The 26,083-nt window shown below is 38.4% G+C and overlaps 1 protein-coding gene across 3 annotated transcripts in view; it reads left to right on the top strand.

Annotated features, from left to right (window-relative positions):
• LOC124177952 (helix-loop-helix protein 11) overlaps window positions 1-26,083 on the top strand; it is a 175,380-nt gene that overhangs the window by 10,968 nt on the left and 138,329 nt on the right. For 2 of the 3 annotated variants that reach the window (XM_046560941.1, XM_046560939.1), the window contains exon 2: window positions 19,286-19,571. In XM_046560941.1, the coding sequence (XP_046416897.1) occupies window positions 19,286-19,571 (286 nt within the window). The remainder of the gene's footprint in view (window positions 1-19,285; window positions 19,572-26,083) is intronic. The other variant, XM_046560940.1, reaches the window with a different exon arrangement.

Raw genomic sequence — 26,083 nt, 5'->3', positions numbered from 1 at the left:
GTTGTACAAAAGAGTTCCGGCAACGTCATAACCTTACATGCGTACATATATATATAATATGCGAACGTGCATGTACGCATGTGTATTATTTGCATGTTATATACAAGTATGTACACGCACGGAATACAGCATCGAAATTTTCCATCTTCTCTCGGAGCGTAGGAAACGTCTCTCGCTTCGTTTGGGCAACCCTCGCGCCCCTCCTTTCTTCCTCTCCTTCTATCCGTCTTGGACGGCGGAAGCGACGCTGCTTGAGGGATGGACGCCGGGCGGGGCAGGGGGGGGGGGGCTGGGCTGGGTAGGGAGAAAGTAGTCCCCGCAGGGTCTCCCCCACTTTTATCCTTTTTTGCCTCTCGCCTCTTCGTGTCTCTTTTTGGCCCTTGCTCTCTTCTCTCCTCTCCTCTCTTCTCCTCTCCTCTCCTCTCCTCTTCGTCGCTGTTTCTCTCTCCCTACGCTCTCCTTCGGTACTAGGAAACCCCCACGTCCCTTTGTACCCGACATGCAGGCAAGGGGCCCTTTCTTCGTTTGCCCGGCTGTACGATCCGTTCTCTCTCTCTCTCTCTCCCTCTCTCTCTCTCTCTTTCTCTCTCTCTCTCACTCGAGTGATGGGTACAAGGTTATAATATTGTATAACCGATGCAGCCCGCTAGCATCAGTCGCGTTGAGATTAGTCGAGATATCGTTGTACAAACACTCAGGCTATTATATATATACATATACATGTGCGTGTACAGAGTGAATTCTCAACTACTACACACCGTCGTAGTCTTCTGGATTCGCGGCGATGCGCATGCGCTAGAATCCGATAACGGCTGTCCGTCAGGGGGACCAACTATCGGATATTTGAAATTTATTTAAATTGTCGAATTCTAGAGCAAGCGCGCGAATCGCAACTCTAGGAGATGACCGGGTGTTGTCTAGTCGTTAGGAATTCATACCGAGTATAGTGTAATAGCGCGTCATTCGCATTTTATTTCTAGTATTTATAAAATGTAGGCGATGCATCTGCGTACAGTCTCGTCGTTGGTACGTGCTTTATTGCTGACGTTGGAGTTGGGTTGGTTTAAGTTATAGGTTAGGTTTCCTTAACGTATACGGACGCGGAGGGGGGGAAGGGATAAATGAATTCAGGCACCTGTATACACTCGAATTTAGGTATTTAGAATGATGTTTATTGTGTATGGTTAATATTATAAGCGGTCACGTGTAGGATGATGTCAGATATCGCTCCACGTTACTTTCCCAAATACCGAGTGCGTTATGTACGTCAACGTGATTTAACAGATGTATTTTATATTAGGGCGTATGCTTGTTTCATGCAAATTCTATCACGTATTGCGTGAACTTGCGTGTTAAAATTTGTAATCTTGCAGGTAATTTTTATTTATTTTTTTTCTTTTTCTATTATCGCAGCGACATTTCGGAATCAATATAATAATAATGAGAAATAAAACTAAACATCCCGGCTATACGTATGCAAGGAATGACTGTGCAGTGAATAATGGAACTTCTTTTACTGAAGTTGCAGTAAAAAATTGCCCGCCTGCAGACGATGTTGACATTCGATCGCTGATTGTAGGCATTTCTGTCTGCACGCATTATACCTATAAACGTCTATCAATGTCGAAAATGATATTATGTATGCATGCATGTACCTGGAACATCGCATAAGTAAACGTTACCAATTGATGCCTTGTTTTTTTCTTATTCTTTTTTTTTTTTTTTTCGTATTCTTTACATGGACGAATCAATGGCGTTGATGAAATATTGACGAGGGTATTGTCGTAATTGATTTGTGCAGTTTACACAGAAGGATGAAGTTTTATTTCAATGTTTTATGCAGTAAACAAAATAATAACCGTTCGCATACTGCGTAGGTCCGCACATGTAACATACGTAGTATATAACTGCAACTGTAATTTGTCCGTCCGATTCCAGTACATCGTATCATTAACTTGTCACGTTCTAAGTATCGTTGTATACGCGTTCATACATAGTATTCGGAAAATATGATTAAAGAAAGAAAGGAAACAAAAAAAATCCAATTTTATTTCGCGCCGCCCGACGAAATACGTCGAGATGGATACACTATACGTTATATATTCCGTACGTCGCTTCCGTCGTTTGGGATGACGAGAAAAATTGGGGTCCATCTCATTTCGGCGCATCGTGCAGCATGTGACAACGGTTCGTGCGATATACAAAGTTATTGGTCGTAATTCTTCGGAATTTGTTTTTCTATATCTTATTTTCTGCGGCAGATCAAGGTAAAAGTAGATAATAATTATTATAAATTTTTAAGGCTATCGCTGTAGAGGTGATCTTTTTTTAAATTGAAAAAAATAAATAAAAACTTTCATTGTGGTTATTATTTTTAAATTTTATTTTTATTCCGATGAAAACCCGTGAGAATCGGTGGAGGAGGAGGACAAGGAGGAGGAGACTGAGGCAGCTGCTAGACGGCGTCGCTCCGTCTGACGTCACGAATCGCTAAATGTATCTTCTCTCTTTTCGCCCGCGTTACTTTCTTTCTTTCTTTACGGCTCTCGCTTAACCTTGCCGAAAGAATCGAGTATATTATACCTATGTATACGTATATGTATATACTAGTAGTTGCTGTAGTATACTAGTCTATTATAATATAATATTGTATGTGTGTGTGAGAGCAAACTTTAATGAAATAACGAACGACGAGTAATTCTGCATAGGTGTTACAACGCGAAGCGAAGAGGTCGACGTTGCGTGGTAATCTGATACGTTTTCTACGGATCTCTTTGTAACCGGAAGAGATTTGTCGCTCGATACACTTCATTTTTACATAATATAATCAAGTAAATCGTTAAATTAGGAATTCTTTGCAGGTGTATCGCGTTAGTTATGTTATTAATAGCGGCTCGACATCTGTCATTTTTAATGACACTTTGGGATGGATTCAAAATGGACGAATGAGATTCAGTGTTTTTTATTGTTAGATTTACATTTGATTTAGTTTTAGATTAGAACGGCGTAAACGGGGGGGTTAAGAAACATACGCACGGGAATTCAAATTTCCCATCGCAAGAGAACAGCTTGCGTTTTCGATTCGGGATACCGACCGTAATTAGATTTCATTAACCGTGAGTAAAAAAAAGTTGTTTGGTTCACATGATTCTTTAATCAAAAACGAAGAAAATTAGGGCCTGTATAAGACCCTTAACGATATTACGATGCATTCGAGAGGTGGAATTTACAAGATTCGAGCGTTTTTTCACCCTCACCCCCGTTACGTGAATAGGTAAAGAAAAAAAAAGATCTAAGTTTTACCGTTCTCGGGTTGAACTAATTGTACGATAACTTGCAAAAATGGTATTATTCAATTTATAATTACTTCTGTGAAACTAAACAGCACCATGTATTTTTGTATTCAAATTTATACATCGAAGATGCCCAATTTTTGGAACATTCTTACAAGTCACAAAAGCCACCCAAAATTGCCTAAGTTTCGTGGAAAAAGATCAGAGAATATTTAATCTTTTGACGGGAAGACTCTCGGAATTTTATTTGAGCAAAATTGTCGCCACTCTGATCGATATATATTTTTCTAACATGCACACTTACCAACGCGTCACGTCGAAGAATTATTTCGCGTTACGTCGCCAAGTGCAGCGCATAGTTTCTTAATTTTTGATTATCCATGTACGCGGAGCGGTGCAGTCGAAATTCTCTCGGTTACGGACTGCAGCAGCGGGTCAAACATGCGGCAAGACTGACCCAATGACCCCGCAACGACGAGACTCGGGGCTCGATTGACCGCAGCGCTATCCGGACCAGGCGATGACTTTGAGGCAACTTGTATAAAGTTCACTGACCCAAGACGACGCCACGCGGTCAAGGCGTCGCGACGCACCACGGCGTTACTCTAGGACCTAGTTTCGTAAATTAAGAGGGAGGACCTGTTTTTTTTTCTGACTGAGACTGAGGGGAGGAATTTTATTTTATTTTTTTTTTTTTTATACAAGTTCAATTTTCATCCGTGTACCGCAGCACGGGAAGCCGAATATTTCGTTGCGAAAATTTCAACGGTTTTGCGTAATGTAAACAGCGGAAGCTCGAGACTGAAGATTATTAGTAATGAGATTATAGACGGGCGGGAGAAAAATTTAATAAAAACGTATAAGGTGTAACAACATGGTGAGAGAAGGCAGGTGTGCATGGCGTATCTATATAGTTGAGGGTTTCGTTGTCTGACCTCGCGGGAATTGGATATTTTAAATTTTATTTCAAACAACGTATTATTTATATTACATTATGCAATTTTTTTTATCATCACATTCCCTGTACTGATAATAAATTCATTTATAACGATATAATTACAGAATTACAAGTCCTTACACAGCGATGCTTCGAAAGAAGACAAATTGTTTTTTTTTCCCTTACGATTAATAACAACGAATTCTGTCGATCCTGAAAAATAAAAAATGTACGCCTGGGAGGAATTCATCCGTGCTGATGATCCTAATCGGCTCCGTACAGTCTTCTAAACAGAAATAATAAAAGTGAAATAAAAAACAAAAAGATGCCTAAACTCAAGCGGCGGTTCTTTCTCTCTTTCTCTCTCTCACACTCTCTCTCTCTCTCTCTCTCTCTCTCTCTCTCTCTCTCTCTCTCTCTCTCTCTCTCTCTCTGTCTCCTTCTCTCCCTCCGCCCGCAGCCACGCAGACAAAGGCTTGCTGAGCCTCTCGGATCCCGAAGCTGAAGACGAAGAAGAAGAAGAAGAAGAAGAGGGCCAAGGTAGTGATATAGGTCCGGACCAAAGCGTCCGCCTTACCGCCCGCCTTTTTTCTTCCTCGACGGCTATTTTTGGTTCGACTCACGATCGGCCGACCGCGTTCTCGAAGCACGTCGTACTCGGATCCTCTCCCCCCATTACTTATGTACTTGATACGCAATCTCGATCTTTTTCACGAAAAGACGCGCGATGCTATCATAATCCCTCTATTCCTACCCAGTAGCAGGCACTTGGATCTCGTGGCTTGACGTTACTCTTTGTTGCAGTAAAAAGCTTTTTGACAATCCATGTTGTCCTCGGTTCTTTGCTGAGCCCTGAACCCGTTCACTTACCGAGTGTTTACGCAGTCACGTATCGATACACAACGATCGCCACGTCGTCGTCTTTGTCACGGGATCGTTTTTCTTTACGAGGATGAGGTTTGCGGTTACGTTACCGTAAAGGTATTCATTTTTCAGAAAAATCGTTCGCACTTCGCGCCTCTGGGATTGTGGGAAATTTAATAAACCACGGAAAGTCGAAACGTATACCTATAATCATATATTTTGCAAGTTAAAATTCCATGCCAAGAGTCTGATTTTAAAATTGCGCAAGAGCGATTTTTTCTTTCTTTCTTTATTTCCGATTTCTCTCCGCAGTTCAATCGAAGTTAGGCATGAAACCACGATCGTCGCACGTCGTCGCGTTATATTTCCATTCCCTGCGGCGTACAGCTAAGGACGCATCGTACAAGCTGCAAGCTGGAGGAGCAACCGCCAGCTGACGATGAACGCCACTAGCGACGACGATGCAGGGCGTACGGAATTAAAAATAAACACTCTTTCTGGGCCGCGTGAAGCTACCGACGATGTGGCACGGGATGGATGCAGCAAGGGACGCGACGGCCAGCTGCGCCATCCTCGACGCCTGCAGCGACGCCCTTGAGCCGAACCCTGCCCGCAGGCAGCTTGGAAACTACGCCTCATTTTTTACAACTCACCACCACCGCCATTATTCAATGAACGCGTATTATCGATTACATTGCGTACGACGCGATATGATATTCTACGCGTGGTATACGTGGGCAAAGATCGCGCGTCTATACAGGGTGTACCGTTTCGGGTGACGAAGCGGAAAATTTTTTTTAAGTACTTTTTTTTTTTGTAGAATTCAAATTTGTGAGAAAAAAATCACACGGTTCTATTTAAAAAAGCAACGTTATCCTTCAAATGACCTTGCAAACGTCCACGGAATAAAAAATACGGTACTACAATGCATTTTGTCCAATTCGAAGCATAAAACTTTTACTTCGAACAATTTTTCTCTCAAACGCATTTGTTCGCAAAATATTCTGCCGTGTCGATTCAAGTTGGACACCCTGTATGTATTGTAAAAACGAATTGGCATATTTTCGGAGCGAAATCATCATATTTTGTAAACGTCATTGTTATTGTTATTACAGGGATTCGTTTATTTATTATATGTTCAATTGTCGTATAATGGGTATATTTCGGTATAATGATGTATCGCGGGCAAGAATGGTTTTAGATTTGTTGTACGAATATTATATACCTATCATATTCTTGAATCGAATTTCGATTATCTCGGGTAATGTTTTACACTCAGTTCCGAATGTATATACTATACGTGGAATATCGCTTTCAATGATCTACTTGCACAGTATCGGTTGGAAAAAATTGATGGCTTTTGTTATACGTATATGTGTGGATAACGTACGTACGTATACGCACGAATACGTATTATAGGTACATTGTGTATCAATGTATGAAATGGTCGCTCGTACTCGCGGGAAGAGAAAGTTGAATTTTCGAACAGGAAAACGATCCGCTGCGTTGCAGTTGGACAATGTCCACGACAGAGTTTGGTGATGTTGCTTTTTACGATCATCACCGTTTAAGGTGCGTGCGTAAAGGGAAATAAAACGAAAAAAATTGAAATAACCGCGGTTTTCAATTCGTCGAGCGTATACGTATTTCCATAGCGTTTACACAATTGGGGGGAAAATTCTTTAATAGCCTTGCATATGGCGGGAATCGTTCCGATAAATCGTAATTTTTATACATGTTTTATTCAATGCGTTGTGCTTGGAAGGACGGAACGAAGAGACTTGCTTTCATTCGAGATATTGTTCGAACGGAAGTTGTGCGACAACAACGAAGATATTGATCGGTCAGCGGATGCTGAGATGTTTGATTAGTAAAAAATAAAGAAAGAAAGTAACGAATGAACTAAGGACATCCTTTGAAAATATACGGAATCGTTAACGCAGTTACTGCCATTCTTATATTTGTTTAAGATGAAGAAGCAAAGAAATTCAAACTTCCGTCATCGTTGCAACTGTTTTTAGCACGTTGAATTGTTGGTATTTTTACTTTTTTTTCTCTTTTTTCCAATTTATTGTCACTTTATTACATTGTGGTCCATTTATATCTATACGTATACTTCTACATAATCGTGTTACATAGGCGTGTGGGGGGGATATTTCATCGATCATTTACTAAAAATTATCGTTGGATGTTTTGCGCGTAGTGTTGCACAAGCATTCTCGTATTATTCTTGTACCTATCTGTATAACAATTGATGAAGATTGATTGAAACCCTTGCAATTCTTATAATACAAAGTTTTCAACAACAGTGTTGATTGAGAAATATGTATAACTTCGAAATATCATTCGACGCTGCGAATCGAATTGAAATATTTCGAGAACGCATGTCTGATTGAAAATCAATGATTAATTTTAATCGTTGTAAAGAAAAAATTGAATGAAAAAAAAACTAAGCGGATCGAAAATTACTTCCATAATTGATAAACGTAGATTTCATCAATCATATTTTCTTATTGTTATATTCATTGTCGGCATTGTGATGAAATAAAAGAAAATTTTAGGGTGGCTCTCTAAATGTATGTATATGATATACAAAGCTCACGAGCAATGAATGCAACGTCATTCGCGAGAAAAATGCGCGGTATCAAATCTTTGATTATTCAACGCAGGTCACCTCCAGAGTTTTAATTGATAGTAATTGATCGTAATTGACACAATTGTTTTTGTGTAAACAGCGTGCGATGTAAACATGTTTGATTTAAAAAAAAATTTTTAATTTCATTTCTTTTTCTTTTTTTTCTAATTTTTTTGTCCAAAACTGTGTTTGAATTTATTATTTATTATTTTTTTTACACAAAAATTCTTGCCTCATTCCACGGTATCTCGGTATTGCGATATGTATAAATTATATATTTATAGATAATAGATGTTGATATTGGAACGCCTGCCTGCAACTGATCAGCTTCACGTGGAATGTTTTTCGATCGTAAATAATATCTCGCGAAAGGTTCAACAACGTCCGAGGCTCGCGATCAGCTCGGAGATCTTACGGCTCAGGTTTAACTTGTGCTGCACCGAAGCAGCAGCGTGGCGTCGATGTCTAAACCGCGACGTAGGATTGACAACATTTGAGATCCCGATTTTGTGCGAATTGAAACGAGCGAGGATTAGTATTGCTAATAATGTCGGTGTAATTTATTATCCATTTTACTCGGTGAAATTTTACGCTCCCGATTTATAAACAATGATATCGTTGAATTAATCTCGAGGCAAGTTTTGTCATTGCGAAATGTAGTAAAATATTTCAGCGAAACTCTCCAGTTTCTGCTAGTCGATCAGACAATGTGGTCGAAAAATGTAGTAACGATGAAAAATAGCAAAAATTATGTCATATTTTTCATTCGATCGATGATTCGAATTCCTGGGTTTACAATTATATTTGGAAACAACGTCTTTTTTTTTTTTAATACAGACACAAGTGAAGTTTCATTTGTTTACTTTTTCATTTTAGTTTTCAATTTGGCACATGAAAAGCATCTACTCCGTTACGCTGTGACTCACGTGTTTTCTAACATCCGGAGACTCCGTTGACACTAGATACACGTTTCAAATTTTTTGAACGGCTCGTAAAAAGCAAACGTTTCTGTTTCCCGGAACGTCGACGACGTCAAAGTACGTAAACGGAGGCTGAGCGAACAGCTTTTCTTCCTACATTTTCCTCCTTCGCCATACAGGTCGAACCTTCTCCGCGGATCGTACAATACGAGCAGAGATCAGCTGCACCCTATCTCCGTTGAATTATTTATCACTTTTTGTCTCTGTGTACGATACATAAGCGTGATAAAAGAGGCATTTTGTCTGTACGTATACACTCACATTGCATATTCCGAGACGTTTGAACGATGAAAAATTGTCCTTGTTTCATATATGTGTACATGTACGTACGTACGTATAAAATAGGTTGAACGTGTCGAGCGAATGAATTTATGATCGAGCTGTGCGCAGAGTATAAGCTGTACCACTGCACAGATGAGCTTCAACGGATTGTTTTTGACGGTACGGAGAAAGTAGAATTTTTCCACGGATTGCGGATACTTTTCTATATTTATTATCATTCAAGGCTAGGCTTCGGTGATTTTTTGATACAAAAATTATTCACATGTATCTATCGATCGTCGGTGAAGTTTCGTGTAGTCGGATGTGAAATACGTTTTTATTTGTGGAAAAAAAAAAAAATGTTTTTCCCACATATACTAGATCAATTTTCGTTGCAATCCCGTGTTTCTTTACTTTTTTTTATATTTTTACTCTCCCAATGCGAATAACGATAGTGTCGAAATTCAATATCGTTAAAATGTTGCCTGCACTTTTAGTTTAGTTTTTAGAGTATAGTATAACAAAGTTAAAATTCGTAAGCCGAGAATCTGTAATACCAATTTTGTTGAATAGTTTGTACACTTCTTTACAAATTCTTTATACAATGTACGCAACTACTGCGTTATTAATCGCCGATGATCAATGTAACGATTTCAGTTTATTAAAGCTTGTTCGTATAAGATATTATATATTACGGTAATATGTAAAATTAATCACTGTCTCAGTGGTGATAAAATTTGACAATTTTTTTACCCAGCCTCGGTGTCGAGTCACGCGCGTACTCCCAATTATCTATACGTACGCGTTATGCCTGCTTTGGGTTCATAGGATGTACGAATGTATGGGGCATTCCACGCCAACTGTACCCATGTTGGACCCTTGCCATTTTTGATTATGTTGGAAAAAAGTTTGTGCGATTGTCCCAAACTTCAAAACATGCCTTGAATTTTTTCACGTTGTTTTAAGTAAATTTGTACTACTTATTATTTTTGAAAACCAACATGTCTTACGCCGTGATTTAAAAATCTGAAAAAATTGTCGAAAAATTATCAAAATATCCGATTCCATTTGAGCAATCGTCCAATTTGCACCGCCTCTTTTAATTATTTTTTTTTCTTCAATTTTTCCTATTTAAAAAGCTCAAAAAAGAGTCGCAGCGATAGCCGGCCCGCTCCGAGTCCAAGTTTAAAAATTTCCACAACTGACGCAAGATTTTTGACAATTTTTTCACATTCTCAAATTACGGCACAGGACATGTTGGTTTTCAAAAATCATTAGTAATATAAATTGACTCGAAATAATGTGAAAAAATTTAGGGTACTCTTTTGGAGCTGGGACAATTGCATCGAAATATTTTCAAGAAAATCAATAATGGCGAGGGTCCAACGTTGGTAGAGTTGGCGTGGAATGCCTCATATGTACGTTTAACAGCTTTACAGCAGCAGCAGCAACAGCTGCCCATTCCAGCCAAGGCCAAAATCCTCCCACCGTATTGTTAGACCGCGTTATGTATCTCGTTTCGGCACGGACATTGAAATCGAAATTAGAATTTGCAATGTTCCCTCCCCCCCCCCCCCCCCCTCTCTCTCACTCTCGCATCTTACGTAATCGCGATTCGCGGGTATTTCGCGGGTGACGCGTAAACAGGATCGAACAACGCGATACCGGAATATATCACCTCGGCTCTCGTCGACGGTTTTTCGCCTCTCTCCGATTCAATTCCCGCCTTCCACGTTGTTTCGCGCTATTATATAAGTTGCCCTCACGGATGCGAATCAAAGGAGATTGAAAATCGTTACGCAAAACGCGGAAAATAATGCCGTATTATTCTCCAAGCGTACGATCAAGGGTTGTGTGTTTTTTTTTTCTCCAAAAATCTGTCGCTTATATTCAACTGTTTTAATTTCGTGAAAAAAAAAACAAACAAATAAATAAACAAATCGCCTTCGCCAAGTATTAAATATCAATCTTTGAAACGTGCTGAATTTCGGATTCTTATTCGTCCGTCGTGAATCGCGTATAATATAAATTGACGAAAAATTGAAATGCAAAATTTTCTGTGCAATAGCCGGGGAGTAGCAAATGATTTATTCTCACGGTACACATCCTCTTGTCCGAAATCGCACGATGGAGGAAGAGACACGTTTTTCACCGCGACGAACAAAAAAAATTAAAAAAAAAAGAAAAAAGAAAAAAGAAAAAGAAAAACAAATAACTCTAAACGCGGAATGGAATGCAAACCGAGAGACGAGCGGCTATCCCGCGATTGTTGTACGTTTACGTACGTATCTCGCTGCTTTTTACCGCACGGACCGGACAGCTGATGATAGACAGACGCCGGGAATAAGCTGGCTTACAAGTCAGCTGAGTGGCGCCAGTCGTCAGCTGTGCGTGACTCACTGGCCTCTGGACGTCGCCTCGCCTCGTTTCGTTCCTTCGTTCCTTCCTTTATTTATTCTTTACTTACTTACTTCCTTCCTTCCTTCCCTCCTTATTTCTTTCCTTCTTTCTTTCCATCATCCGTCCAACGAACCGTCGGGCTCGACGCGTATTCACTTTTTGCACCGCCGACGACGAGTTTCCGGGTTTTTCCTTCGACGACTCTGCCCGCGATGCGCAAAACCGGCTTCCAGCGTCCGATCGAAAGAGACGTTGCGATCGTAACGCTGGATTTGTGTTAATTGTCGTACGTTTCACGATTTTTTGTACACGCGTAATAATATATTCGGCGAAGAAGAAGTACTACCATTTTTTTCTCCACTTATTTGGCCAATTGATTGCAGGTACCGTCTAAATTCTCGACGGGTTTCGTATTGGGATTTAATTGCGTAGACGTGCATCTCACTTATTATTCGATGAATTCGTTGTCGAAAAGTGTTAAACTATTTTTTGAATATTTTCGTATTTCCTTTTTATCGTATAGAAATTTTGTTTCACACATGTTGAAGAATCTTTCGCAATTGTCTCTGACATGTGAAACCGATAATTTGATTTTCGTTTTCACGTATTTTTCCAACTTTGTAAACACCTATTTTCCTCAGAATAATTCAATTATGTTACCTGTGTAAAATAAAATTCTTATCGTTTGTCAAAAGATGTAACGTACACAGTGGTTTTACGTATGAACGCAACTATAAAAGAATCGATAGAAACTAAAAGTTTTTCCAACTAAATTCCGTGTGCGCAATTGATACTTGTATTCGAATATTGTTACAATCGATTCTGTACGACAAAAAAAAAAAAAGAAAAGAAAAGAAATCTTCGATTTATAAGCACGATGGTGATTATATGTGAGGAAGACGTTCTTTGGAAAAGGTCATTGACTGACGACCTACAAAATTAGATTGTTGCAATTTTGCGACGTTTCGGCAGGGTACAGCCAGCCAACGTCAAGCTGTTTATTTACAAAACAAAAAAAAAAAAAATTTATTCATTATGCAATCGTTATTTCATATGTTTGAGTCCATGTCAAGTTAAATCAATGTCAAAGTTACTAATAATAGGTAATCGCGTGGACGGCATTTCATTTTTTTTTTTTTTTTGAATGAAAATTACTTTGATTTTGGTATCTGAAAAGTTCAAAGACATACATTATAGATTTGTATAGTAATAAACAGTTCTCACTGCAATTCTTGTAGTTACAACTTCTCTACGCAAATAAAATAATAATAATAACAATAAATAAAAATAAAGAAATGTCTAGTAATAAAGGGCGGAAGAAATGAATTCTGGGTGAAGCGAAAGTGGCCTAGAGCGAGAGATGCGAGGAGGGGAGAAGAGATCGGAGCACGGCACAGCTAACCACGACGGATCTAATTACCTACGAGCGGGTTATATCCGCGCTGTGAAGTTGAACGCATGAAATCGCGACGTCTCTCCGACAAGTCAAAGTAAGACGAAAGAAGGGAGGAAATCCAGGCGACCCACTTCCTGCTCTTCCTTCCTATTAACACGCGACGTAGGCGGGCACGCTTCGCGTTCTGTAAATTATGTACCGAAGCTCCGAGGCTACTCTCATCTCATCTCATCTCGTCTCATCTCATCTCATCTAATCTCTCGTCTATTTCGCTTCGCGTGGCTTCGTGGGCGATTCGAGTGACGTCAGGAAAGCGAGTCGCCATCGTCGGCAGCTGATGATAAGCCGACGGACGGACGGACGGACGCGAATTCCACGTGTAACAACGCCCGGCCTTGAACCTTCGCGGACCTTGGCGAACCGGAAGTTGAACACCGTCGTAGTGCGTAGGGCCGGTGACTTCCGTTCTTTAATGAATTCACGGACGCGCGTAACGGTGCGCGTTTCGAATCACAAGATGTACAACACTCTTCTTCGCTCCGACTCTGATCTCTCTCTCTCTCTCTCTCTCTCTCTCTCTCTCTCTCTCTCTCTCTCTCTCTCTCTCTCTCTCTCTCTCTCTCTCTCTCTCTCTCTCTCTTTGTTGTCCATCAGTGATACCTACGTACGTGGTACACTCGTTGCTTTTTTCTAGCCTAGGTTTTGGTTTCGGTATGCTTTGATTTAATTTGCTTCGTAGATCGGGTTGGCTCACATTTAGTCATACCTCTAAAAATACTTTATTCCATGTGCGCGCGATAATTATCTTTTCAAAATCACCGCGTAGTAATGGGATGTCGATTATTATCCGCAGCTAATGCCGAAAGTGAAGTGATACTTGAAGGCCAAAAATACAGCGGTATGTACGTATTGTAGAAAAGAATCTGGTGTGTATTAATTTAGTTTAACGATTTGAATCCAAATTCTTGAATAATTAGTTTCGTGTGATTGAGTTTATTAATTATTTAAAAAAAGAAAAGTTATCGGAAGAACGATAATTTGGAACGTCTGTGCAGTGAAATCATATGTATATTTGATTTAACAAAATATTTCTATCGCCATATTTGGTCAATTCGACAAATCTTTATCTATATATATATATTTTTTTTCTTTCGTTTCTGCGGGTACAACATTTGAGGCTGTCTTTTCAAGCGACGAAAATCCGATCGCACAATTCAACTTGGATTTTGTTCATTTTACGGAAGATAAATCATGTACCTATTCTTATTTACGTCGTCCAATTCTTAAGTTGAATTCGGTACATGTGTTGATAAAATGAAATGGAATAAAATAAAATAAAATGAAATGGAATAAAATAAAATAAAATAAAATAAAATAAAATAATGAAAAAGACTAAAGAAGAAACGCACCAAGAACAGTTTTAAAGTGTACGTTTCACTTGAGACGCTTGTTCGGTACGCGGTTATTTTACCACGTATATACGCGGTAACTTCTTTTTTCCTCAACTCTGTGATAACCTCGCCAGGGGATACACGAAGTTTGGGTTAGATATCTCATGTCTTACAGGAAGTACCACCTGCAGGCCTGCACGCGTATTTGACAGAGAAAATCCAACACTCGCATCCTCGGGAAAGTCGCTTGCGTTTTTTTCCCTACCATATTGTCGTTGTTATTCTTCCGTAAAATCAACGCGTAGTTGTGAAACCGAATCGCGATTATAAAAATTATACAACCGAACTTACAACTTATAATTATAAGTTGACAGCATAATTAACTTGGTCGGAGTGGAATTAAGATGCACTAAATATATGTACATTTTCACTAACTCGCGCGGTGTACAAAAATGTGTAATAAATTTCAGTCGATTCTATTATACTTGCGTTGGATTATAAATTTATTTTGTCAATGTAGCTTATGGTTGGTATATCTGTAGATATAATTGAAAAAATTCCCCAGCGATTACTCGCTGACTAACTTAATTAAATTAACCAACCGAATTAAATCAATTTTTTTTTCAAATTCATTGGAAAGATTTACAATCGTACTTTCATGCGTATCTCTGTAATTGCAATTACACTAAAAACTTCTGCAGGAAGAGTCGAAAAAGAAAGAAAGAAAGAAAGAAAGAAAAAAAAATGGGCAAATGAAAATGGAAAAGGGTTTTTTCTTCCTACTTTTTATCGCTTCGCTATTATTTTTTATTTTATCCATTTATTTATTTTTATTCCACTTGATCAAAGAATCCGTCGCGTCGTCGCCGCGACGCGTTTCCCTCCCTTCCGACGGTTATGGCTGACGGTCGTCGACGTCGACGTCGCCCATAAGCCTCGCAGTTTCGTTATCGCCGCCACGTGTAGAACGAGCGTGTTCCGTGGAACAGCAACGCCGAAGGTCACGGCCTCTGACGATGACTCACCGCCTTTTAGCCCGGCTCGATTCAATTTCGGCAACCCCGCTTTCCTAGCTCTTCTCGTTATACCACGCATATATACGTACATCTGGTATAAACTTTCAGCTCTAGATAACAATTAAATAATTTTATAAATTTTTTTTTCTCCATCCATTCACGCGGTATCGGAATTTTCTTTTCACTTATTTTGCACACGGCGGTGACTCTTGGTTATTTTACGCTTGGTTGTACGAATTTATGTTCTTTTTTTTCAAATTATTTGTTATTCCCCCCCCCCCCCCCCCCCTGTTGTCTTCTTGATTTTATTACGGTCCGATTAATTTGATCGGTAATTTTTTGGATCGTTTAACGTATGTGATGATATTCTTGTCGAATAAATGGTTGTATCGGTACGTATGAGCCAACTTGACCGGGTGAAACGTAGATCAGTTTTTGCGATGAAACTTCACGCTTTGCTGCAGACGTTTATTTTATTACAGGTATACGTATACATATATAAGTGTGATATAATAATTGCTCCCCGCGAGTGTTTTTTAACTTTAATACTGTTGCGAGATCCTCTTCTCCGTCATCCTCCTTTTCCGCCTCCCACTCCTCTTTATCCTACTCGACTTTTAGAAGGAACAAATAATATTTGCATATATTAATTATTCATTAACCACGGGCGCTTTCTGTTATAATGATTGGATAATTACCTGTATATATACGTGTATATAATATATAGGATTATTTGAATGCGACTATCGTTCGGGTCTCTCTTGTATACATCGATTCATACAATACATACGTACCATGTACGTATTATACGTAGAATGTGTATGCGACCTGTGTTATATTATAATATACCCGTAACGCTTGAGACAGTTTGGCAAAACTTTTACGCGATCTCGCGGGTTGCGGATTGATTACCTTCGTTTTTTTTTTTTTGATCCTGCGCCGAAGGAAAAGTTATCGGCTTTTACTACGATAATCACTAATTTTTTGTAACATTTGACCAATTTGCCGGGAAAAACCACGGCGATGTTTCTCCTCTTCGATTATTTTTTTTTTCCTGTTGTTGGACTCGTCGTTAGTGATAAAATTCTCATCACTAAACTTTTGTCGAAGCTGTTGCTGCTGCTGCTGCTGCTGCATTGCGACGATGTTTTTTTTTTTCCCGGAGTGCATAATTGTACGTATATAATATATGTATATTATAACAATGATAATAAGACAAGCGTGTAATGCAAATCTTAAGTTCACGCGTACTTTGGACCGATGTTTATATTCGGTCGGTAAGTTCTTCAATCCAATACCTAGACAATATCGTCTTCGTGTTTGGATAATTAATTTTCTCTTCATTTTTTATTTATCTTTCCTTTCTATCTCCTGCAAATAACGTTTGACGATATTTTCTCTTATATTGTTTTCAAAGTATTACGGAATCGCTGCTACTGTCTCGCACCGCGCCCGCTTATTGAAACGATAATAAATAATAAATTCAATTAGCTTTATGCATACACACGTACATGGTACAGTTCATTTGTGTTGTTGGAAAAATGCGGATGAATAATTTAAAGTAAACAAAATAATTCCTGCAGCTGTCGTTATAAATAAATTTTGTGTATACGGTACGTGTGCAATGTATACATATATTTATATTCTTATATATATATATATATGCATATATATATATGCATACGTATATATATGCATGGGGGAGGAGTCGTTACACGCTTATCGCCATGTGCGAAACCATGCAGCGACGAGGACTTTGAACGATCGTAGAAATTATTCGGCGGTCGCGTGAATCGCTGTCCTTGTATTATGAAATCAGAAAAACAAAAAGAAGTAACGAACAAAATAATTAGATAAACACAAGTTGGAAAACTTAAAATATAGTTCTCGAGTTTTGATTATAGGATGGATTTCTTTCATCTTCTCATTGATCGCTCGATTTTTTCGTTTATAACTGCAGTGAGGAGAGAAAATCTTAAAATTATGCAACTTTGTAAAGACGCTTTTCATAATCCATAGATTTAGGTCGCGAAACGATCGTAACCTCACTGTCGATTTCGAATATACTCGACTCGTCTGAATCCGTGACGGCGTGGGAATTATTGACGTTTACGATACTTTATCATATTTGTCAATATTTTTTTTATACTTTATCTTCATCGTTTTGTTTTATTTTCGTCCTACTCTCGGCAGATGTGCGAAATAATACGTTCATCGGATTGGAAGACTTTTTATGTTCGGTATAAAAAAAATTGATTGGAAATTTCTTGCTTCTTTTTTTTTTTATTACATTTTTTAAGAAAAAAACAACGAAATAATTGCCAAGTCTTTTTGCACAAGATTCCGGCATTCGTATATAAAATTTGGTTACGAATACCGATTTTTTTTTTTTTTTCTGCGTCGTTGCATAGTTTTATTTATTTATGACACCAGATTCGTCGAGTAATGGAACAGTGTGTTTAATATATTACCTGTAATATCTGCACGAGTTTTCAGTGTAAATTTGCGTAGGCCCGTCGTGTATCATTAATTTCATATACGTTTAGGCATTACGGGTATTTATAATTTACTGCGTTACGTCGTAACGTACAAAATTCATAAATATTGATGTATCAAAAACTATTAGTAGTAATCTTGACTCCGTAAGGCCCAATTTATATTCGCCGATAAATTATGTACACTCGCGACGTGTATTTTGTAGGTACGAGAATAATTTTGAGCTCAGGTTGCACCGCATGAAACATCAAAAATAAAGATTGAAGTATCGTTCGTTGATTTATGAGATATTTTTTCTTCACACGCGAGATGCGACGGTTTATTATTCGACGACGTATATTATCGAGAATTTTTAATTCTGGTAGTTCTTGTCTGTTTTGACTAATTGATTGTTACAGTTTATAATATTTATGATATATACATGTACACTTTTCGTTTACAAAATTTTAGTCAGTGGGCAGCGATATTATCGATTGAATTATTCGCCTCGTTTGCAGAAAGAAGACAACAGTAGTAAAGGATGAAGGTAATGATCCGGAGGCATTCTCTCTTCGTTACGTTGTACCGCCGGTATTGATATACTCAACCATCCGGAAATGCTTCGGGGCGAAATTTTATTATACAAGCTAAAACGGTTTCGGCTGTATCGATAGGTATAAAGAATTACTCTGCGAAAAGAACCAAGAAATCATGGCGGAGATTTCAATTTCCTTAAAAGCTAACCGCACGCTTCTTCTGCACTCGATTCACGAACAATACACATATCCATCGATACGAATCAATTCCTCCGAGAGTCTTTTTAAACTCTTGAAAAGCATTCGACGCTGGCGCCAACGATTTCTTGTTTTCCTAAACAGATTTGGCTGCATCTGTAAAATCACATCTGAAAATGAATAATCGGATTAGAATGATCTCGAATAAAAAAAAAAAAAGAAAAAAAAAAGAAACACGCAGGAAGTGAGTAAGCGAACCAAGTAAATAAGAAAGAAAGACCGACACGAAGCTTGCATTCCTTTACACCTGACTAATCAAGGTTTTTTCTGAAAACACGTCGACATTGAGTGACCGATGAATACATGCATGTAATTCGTATTTTTGGGAAATATGTGGTACGGTAATAATTATAATAGCTGGATATAGTGACGCGAGGAAAAAATGCAATTAAGATATTAAAGCTGACCGTTTGCCTGCGTGCATTTGTAATGAATTAAACGCTACCTAAATCGGTTCGAAGAATTCGAAGCATCCATTCCTGTACGTAATATTATCATTCGTGCAGTGGCTTGTACTATACACACACGTAGATATATACATATATATGTGTATAATCGATGTGGGAATTTGGAGGAAACGTTGCGATAAGCGAATCGCTTCGTCAAAGAAAATGTCTATTTTGGCTTCTGCCTTCTGAATCAGGAAACGCAAGATTGGATTTTTACGACTTGGAGTGTTTAAGAAAGATTTCACAATCTGTTATTTTTTTCATAACAATTCGACGTTTCATTCATCGTATCATTATCGCGTTTGAGAATTTCATTTAGGAATTTTTCCATCGTCGATGGAGACCGTATTTTGTAAATTGTTTTCTTAAAAATTGCGCGGTCATTCGTTTTCAGCAGCAGCGAGGGGGCGGACGAGGGTTCGGTAGCGACGAACGTGATTGTCGGGGATCATCACGAACTTCAGGAATCTAACGACGGACAGGTTGGAAACAATCTAAACGGTCACAACGGAAACGGCGTCGCGGGTCGGACTACGCCAAGAAGCCACATGGAGCAAGAGAAGAGAATGAGGCGTGAAATCGCCAACAGCAACGAGCGACGACGAATGCAGAGTATCAACGCCGGCTTTCAATCCCTCAGGACGCTTCTTCCCCATCACGAAGGCGAGAAATTGTCCAAGGTGAGGAAATTTATTCATTAATCGAACGTTGATCGAACAAATCAGATTTCGTCGTTAGAGTCCAAGCTGAGGATCGATTATGATTTATTGTTCGTATTTTACTTTACAATCAACAACGCGTCGGTACGTCGGAGGTCTGCCTTATCGTTTTACGTACAATTTTTACAACGGTATCAATCATTTCTCTCTTGTCTAAGGTCCGCGAGGCGAAAACTCAAACAGCGATGATAGAACGGATTCAATTGCCACGCTGGTGTTTATCGTCTCGTTTGCGATCGGAGAGATTGACGAATTTAATAATCGTCCCTCGGTGCCGATTGCTTTTCGTCGAATATACCTACACGATCTTTGTTGTATCGTAACGCAGTCTTTGGGATACCCTCACGCGATATCTCATCGTGCGCTACAAGTTTCAACCGTAACATACTTGTTTATTATGGCGTTGCGGTCCAGACGGCGGCGGCTGCGCTATACTTTATGCCAAGCAAGCAATTTTTCTATCCTATCTCCAACAACTGCTAACGACGACCACGGACATACGGATATTACGATTACGGTATGCAGTTATCTAAACGAATAATTATGTAGGTCAGTTACTAGTCGCTATACCGATGTAATAGTCGAAAGCCTGCAGCTTTGATACGTATGAGACACTGTAAAAAAAAGAAGAAGCTGCAACGTTCGCCGATGGCTCACATTGTCAGTTTAGTCTTAAGCTTGCGCCGTTATTATACAAATACACACCGAGCTTCTATCAGCAGTCTGCAATTTTCACGCACGCACGCGCAAACAAACAAATCTTCATACACACCCGTATTGTTTATTCGTGTTTATACGTCCAGAGTAATATTGGCTGTTGCACCCTGTAAGTAAACTTTGGAATTGCACAGCGTGCGTCGTTCACACTTCTTCGCCTGACATTGTCGTCAATATATTTATTCGGTTTATTATAAGACACTGCTTATTTATGTATGTTTTATACGTAATAACATGAAGTAATTTCATATCTTCTTGAATAATTGCTGCTGCAGATCATCGAAATCGTCTGTTGTCCGCGTTTATCTTATCACTCTTATCGATATGGCGATCTGCAATTGATTTCTATAGCTGAATGTTGTTCGATCAATTTAAAAAAAAAAAAAACTAAATGGATTTTTTTTTTTTATCTCTTGCTTCTATGCTATTATTGCGCATTGTGTAATATTCACTAAATTTATAGCCAAACGTCGAACGCGCAGTTCGTCAAAGAATTTTCTTCGCATTACATTACATTGTTGAACCTGAGAAGATATGTACGTATATAATAACAATGCCAATAATAATAATAATAATAATAATAATAATAATAATAATAATAATAATAATAATAATAATAATAATAATAATAATAATAATAATAATAAGGGGACGTTATGCGGAGTTGAAGAGTGAGAGTGAAATTTCTTGGCCAGATTATTATCGTCGGGGTGACCTGCAAGCGAATCTTGCAGGCGGTTATCAAAAAAGGAGAACTTATCAAAGGCAAGTTGACTAATCTGGTTTCTTTTTTTTTCATCAAGCCATTAAACGTCCGTGCCCACGTGCTCTTTCCCTTTTAAACTTTTTCAACCACCCTCCATCATCCCTGTTGCAGGACAATTTTTACGGTCGTAAAATTACTCGCACGTTTACCTACTTATTTTATATAAAGGAACCAACAATTACTTCAAATTGATCCCCGGAGGATGCACGTTTTTTTTTTAATTTGTTTTTTCACTCGTTACGTTCCCTTAGAATTACGCCAATTTAACAATATTTGCAACATCGGTGTATGTGGGTTAAAAGATCACAATAAATTGTTTGTATTAGCATAATTAGGATATTACACTACTGAAAATGAAATGAAATTAAGGTCTAATCCGTTTCCGTTTTGTAATATATGCATTAACTTTTGGTGAAATTGTTATACCGCACATTTCGGGAATGTGAAAACGGAAATGGCGAATATCCTCCTTATTCTCATATCGGCGATCTTTGTTTGGTCCGTCGTATTGACGTATGTTCAACTACCTTGTTTTATATTTTATTACATCGTAAAAGTCGGAACCGCAAAAATTTCTATCATCGATAAAGAAACATCGTGATCCGCGATGCGATTATTATACTTTATACAAGTTTCACATGCCATTCTTGACCGCTAAAGATATTGTTCACGACTTTAGCGAGTAAAAATATTTCCTAGCGACGAAAAAAAATAAAGAAAGAAAAACAGCAGCTGGTTTCGTAGAATTATTGAGCAGCGCGTCATTGTTTTTTAACTCGCCACTCGCTGCCTTTGATTATAATCAAAAATCGCGGTGAGTGAGTACTTTGCAAAAGTTACAATGTAACGGGAAAATGTATTACACTTTTTTTTTTTTTTTTCTCCCCTACCATTAAATCGCTACTAAGAACTGTTCAAATGATTAGTTGGTTTTGAATCTACATATTTAAACATTCTTTCGAATTTGATAAATATCAGTTGTAATTCTATAGCAAATATTTGATTGATCGGTATATAAAGAAAGCGCGAAGGAAAGAAACCTGACGAAAAACAAATAGAGTAACGTTCACGCGCTTCGTCGAACAAATATCTTCGAATTATTTGAATAGTCTTTAGTATGAAGTGTAGTATAACTGTCTAGTTTATTAAACAGCGAAACGTTTGATGAAATCGAACTAAAAATCATTGTTAATAATCATCGAAGCTAATCGAAGTAAATTTATTATCATGGCTGTAAGGAAAACCTTTGATCGAACGGAATAAATTTTATTTTCAAAACAATCTCAACAACAATCGGTTTACAAAGACGCGTAATAAATGAATACGAGAATATGATAAACTATTATACTACCAGGTGTTCTCTTATAATATGCTACAGGCAACCCCCCCCCCATTTCCTCAGCTACTTCACGGAGTATTTAACAAATTTATCGCATTGATAGATAATTGAAATTGAATTTTAATAATCAACCAACAACATTACGGAGGATGAAATTAGGGGTGATGGGGGGGGTGGTCTACCGAATGAAGTTTATCCGTGAGGAATGAATTTCTACGCCAGACCGCGGCAGCGTTTCGAGATGATCCTCCGTAATTGCGTTTCATTTTTCGTCGATTATATGGCGGTGAAGTTTTTTTCATGCCTCCGAGGTTCGATACATCAAGCTCCACAAATCCGTGTTTTTACGTACAGGTGTCACGCATACGCACCGCACGTTGCGCGCGTGTGTTAGTGAGAGAGAGAGAGAGAGAGAGAGAAAGAGAGAGACGGAGAGAGAGAGAGAGGTCGTCGACATCATCGCTTGTGCAACACACACACACATATACATGAAATAGTATGCGGTGTTGTAACGCGTTGACAGAAACTGTATAATATGTGTGCACGTGTAGCGTGTGTGTGTGTTTGTGTTTGTGTGTGCGCATAGCGATATACGTGCAGGTCTTTATGGAAACGATGACGTCTTCGGGAAGCGGAGTCTCGGATCGCGAGTGGAGCGAGCAGCGTAGAACGACGCACGACAATGGACTTCATTCACATGAAACTCCCTCAATGAATGCCAGACGGAATTTTAATCGCTTTGTATATGTTCGCGCGACGCGTTACCAACACTCGACTTAAATGTATTTTGTGTACGCGTACGCGTGCGTGTGCGTAAGCATGCTCCTAGATATAGATATTGCGAAGGTCACGTGACCGTTTTACTGTTGGCGAAAATTGTGTTGTACGCGGTACGGATTTTATCAGCGTGTGTGATCTTCTTAACAACAACGACAAGAGGAAAAAAGTTGACGTTAAAAAAAAAAAAAGAAGACAAACAACAACAAAAGAAAAAAAATGATACGATAAACTCAAGACAGTAGTTATGGGTAGTGTTAGGTACAAGTTGTAAAAAATACGTCAACGCTACGATGAGAATGTGTTTCATAGGCAAATATTGGTTGCGCAAAATCAGAGGTGTAATCGATTGAAATTAGATATTGATACCAAAAATACATTAATGAAAAAAATAACATGAGGATTACGGAGTTGCGTTCGATGACTCGGTTTTTCAATTTACGTTCGTGCTAAATTATCGTTGTTTTGAGTTTTTTTTTTTCTGTGTTTCTTTCAGATCGTTCGTTTTTTTTTTTCTCTTGCAGATATTTACAACATTTCATGAGATGTTAATTATTTGATTCAAATTCGAAATTTGACCTAATAACTAACCGAATTTACCTAATGAAAAATACATGCAGGGCATTATTACATGCTTGCGACCGTTAAGTGTGCGAGCAGAAAAAGAAATGGGGAAAAACATAGGCGCGGAGGTTACAGCGTCGTGTCTTATATATGTATATGCAATTTCACCAACGTGACCACCTTTCTCATTTGTCATTGTTGAAATTTCATCAACCTTCTTGAGATTTTCAGCCTTGTTGTCGCAGTACCCATATTGAACATATAGTTGTATGTAGGTATATGAGCGAGGCGCGGCGCTACAAATTTTATGCCCGTCTTTTGCCTCATTTCTTTTTCCTGCCGATGTAAATAACGGTGACAAGTGTACAATAATGCCCCGCGTGTTTATCAGATATACAGGATAAATTGGTAAAAATATAGTAAAGTTCTTCCGACAAGGATTAACTGCACGCTGTGTTTCATTGAGCGAATAAAAAATTAGAAAAAAAAAATTAAAATTAAACTAAAATAACACGTGTATAGGTAGTCCGTCGACTATAAATTATTTCTGTACGTACCGTCGTATTATTTTTCACTTTTTTTTTTCTCTCTCCTCATTTTTCCTTTTCTCGTATATAAAATCTTATTTAATATCTTTTTCACATCTATCGTCCACCGTATTGTGCATTTGCTTTAAAGGTAAATGACGCTTTGCGTATATCTTATATACACAGCTATTTTACATAGTACGACACACAGCGTAAACATAAATACGGATATATATATATATATATATATATACCGCGGGTTTTACCACGAAATTTGTCGCCTTCGACCTTTGACCCTTGTCTTCCAACTCGGTTGGAAAATTACAATTAGAGACGAATCGAAATGTTGATTAATACACCGTGAAACAACACCTGCTACCGGCAGCTTCATAGAACTCGGAACAATTTGAGTGATAAATCAATGTAATACAAGAAATTCATTGGTTGGAATATATTCATTATCGTTACATCGGGATTTCCAAAACGTCCAAGAGGTAACAAGTTGACTAGCTTTGTTATCGTTGTTTATATTATTATTATCGTTGTCGTCGTTTATTAATTTGTTTATTTTTTTTTTATTTAACAATATAATCATACCTTGTACCTTTTAGATTTATAAAATTAAAGCTCGTGACGTGTCACAGCGAATCATACGTTGTGAAATATGCACACTGTACCTATCCCGAAGTCGTCAGCATTTTCCTACTTCCATACTCCACGTACGAGTTTAATCTTTCGTTCTTTTTCCGGTCTGAAGAGGCGCCAGTTTATCCCGACCTTTGACCCCCATTCGATATCATCGCGCAGCGCGGCGTTTGACTGTTTGATATTTTTGCTTTCAAACTCGGAGTTTGCTTCGTTGCTGTTTTTTTTTATTTCTTCTCTTCTTTCATCACTTCTCTCCGTTTCGTTTTTACACATTTGAATGGTTTTCTCAAAGTTTGCGCCCCGTTGAAACGCTTCGCGTAACGTCGCGGCTAACGGTAAGATTGATCGGACATGAACGATGTTAATCTACCCTTTACCACGATAAGGCCTGCTTTTTTTTTTTTTTGTTTTTTTTTGTGAGGCAGCAGCCGTCGTTTGTCTTACCTTTTTATAATCGACGAAGAATCGACACGACGGCAACGAAGCGACGAACGCAGATCGCATACAAAACGCGTATCGGGCTGAGAATTTCTTTTCCTTTTTTCTCCTTCAAAGCTTTCACTTCACCAACAAAATTTTTGTCATTTCTCTCTTCCCTAACTTCGTCCACCGCGGCTGAGGAAAGTAGTAGTAGTAGTAGTAGTAGTAGTAGTAGTATATAGTAATGATGACGATGACGATGGCAAAAATTTGAGAGGATTTCGGTAAAATTAAAAACATAAAAATCCCTAAATTGCGAATTTTTGCGTTGTTACGTAATCAAAATTGCACGTAACGCGGGGATTGGGAGAAAAGTGACAATAAGAAAAAGGGAATCGTTATGAAAAAGAGAATGACACGACGTCAATAGTTTATTATTAAAATTAATGCATGTACGGAATTTCTTTTGATTAAGCTAAAATCAGCAAGTGCTGTGGACTTAAATCGACGACGAGCTTTCAAACTGAAAAGAACTCGGCATAGATATTGAATTTCAAAAAAATTTTATCAAGAGGGAGTGACGAGAATGTTTTCCGACTGTACCGCCAAATAATTGTCTTCAATATTTGAACGCAGAAAATAAGAGGGCAGATTTTACTCGAAACTTGAAGAAAATCGGGACGCGTCAGGTTATTGTTTCCTTTTTTTCCAAAAT

This window comes from Neodiprion fabricii, chromosome 3, assembly GCF_021155785.1.
Source record: "Neodiprion fabricii isolate iyNeoFabr1 chromosome 3, iyNeoFabr1.1, whole genome shotgun sequence".
Classification (NCBI taxonomy): Eukaryota; Metazoa; Arthropoda; class Insecta; order Hymenoptera; family Diprionidae; genus Neodiprion; species Neodiprion fabricii.
This window is presented reverse-complemented; position numbering and strand designations above follow the sequence as displayed.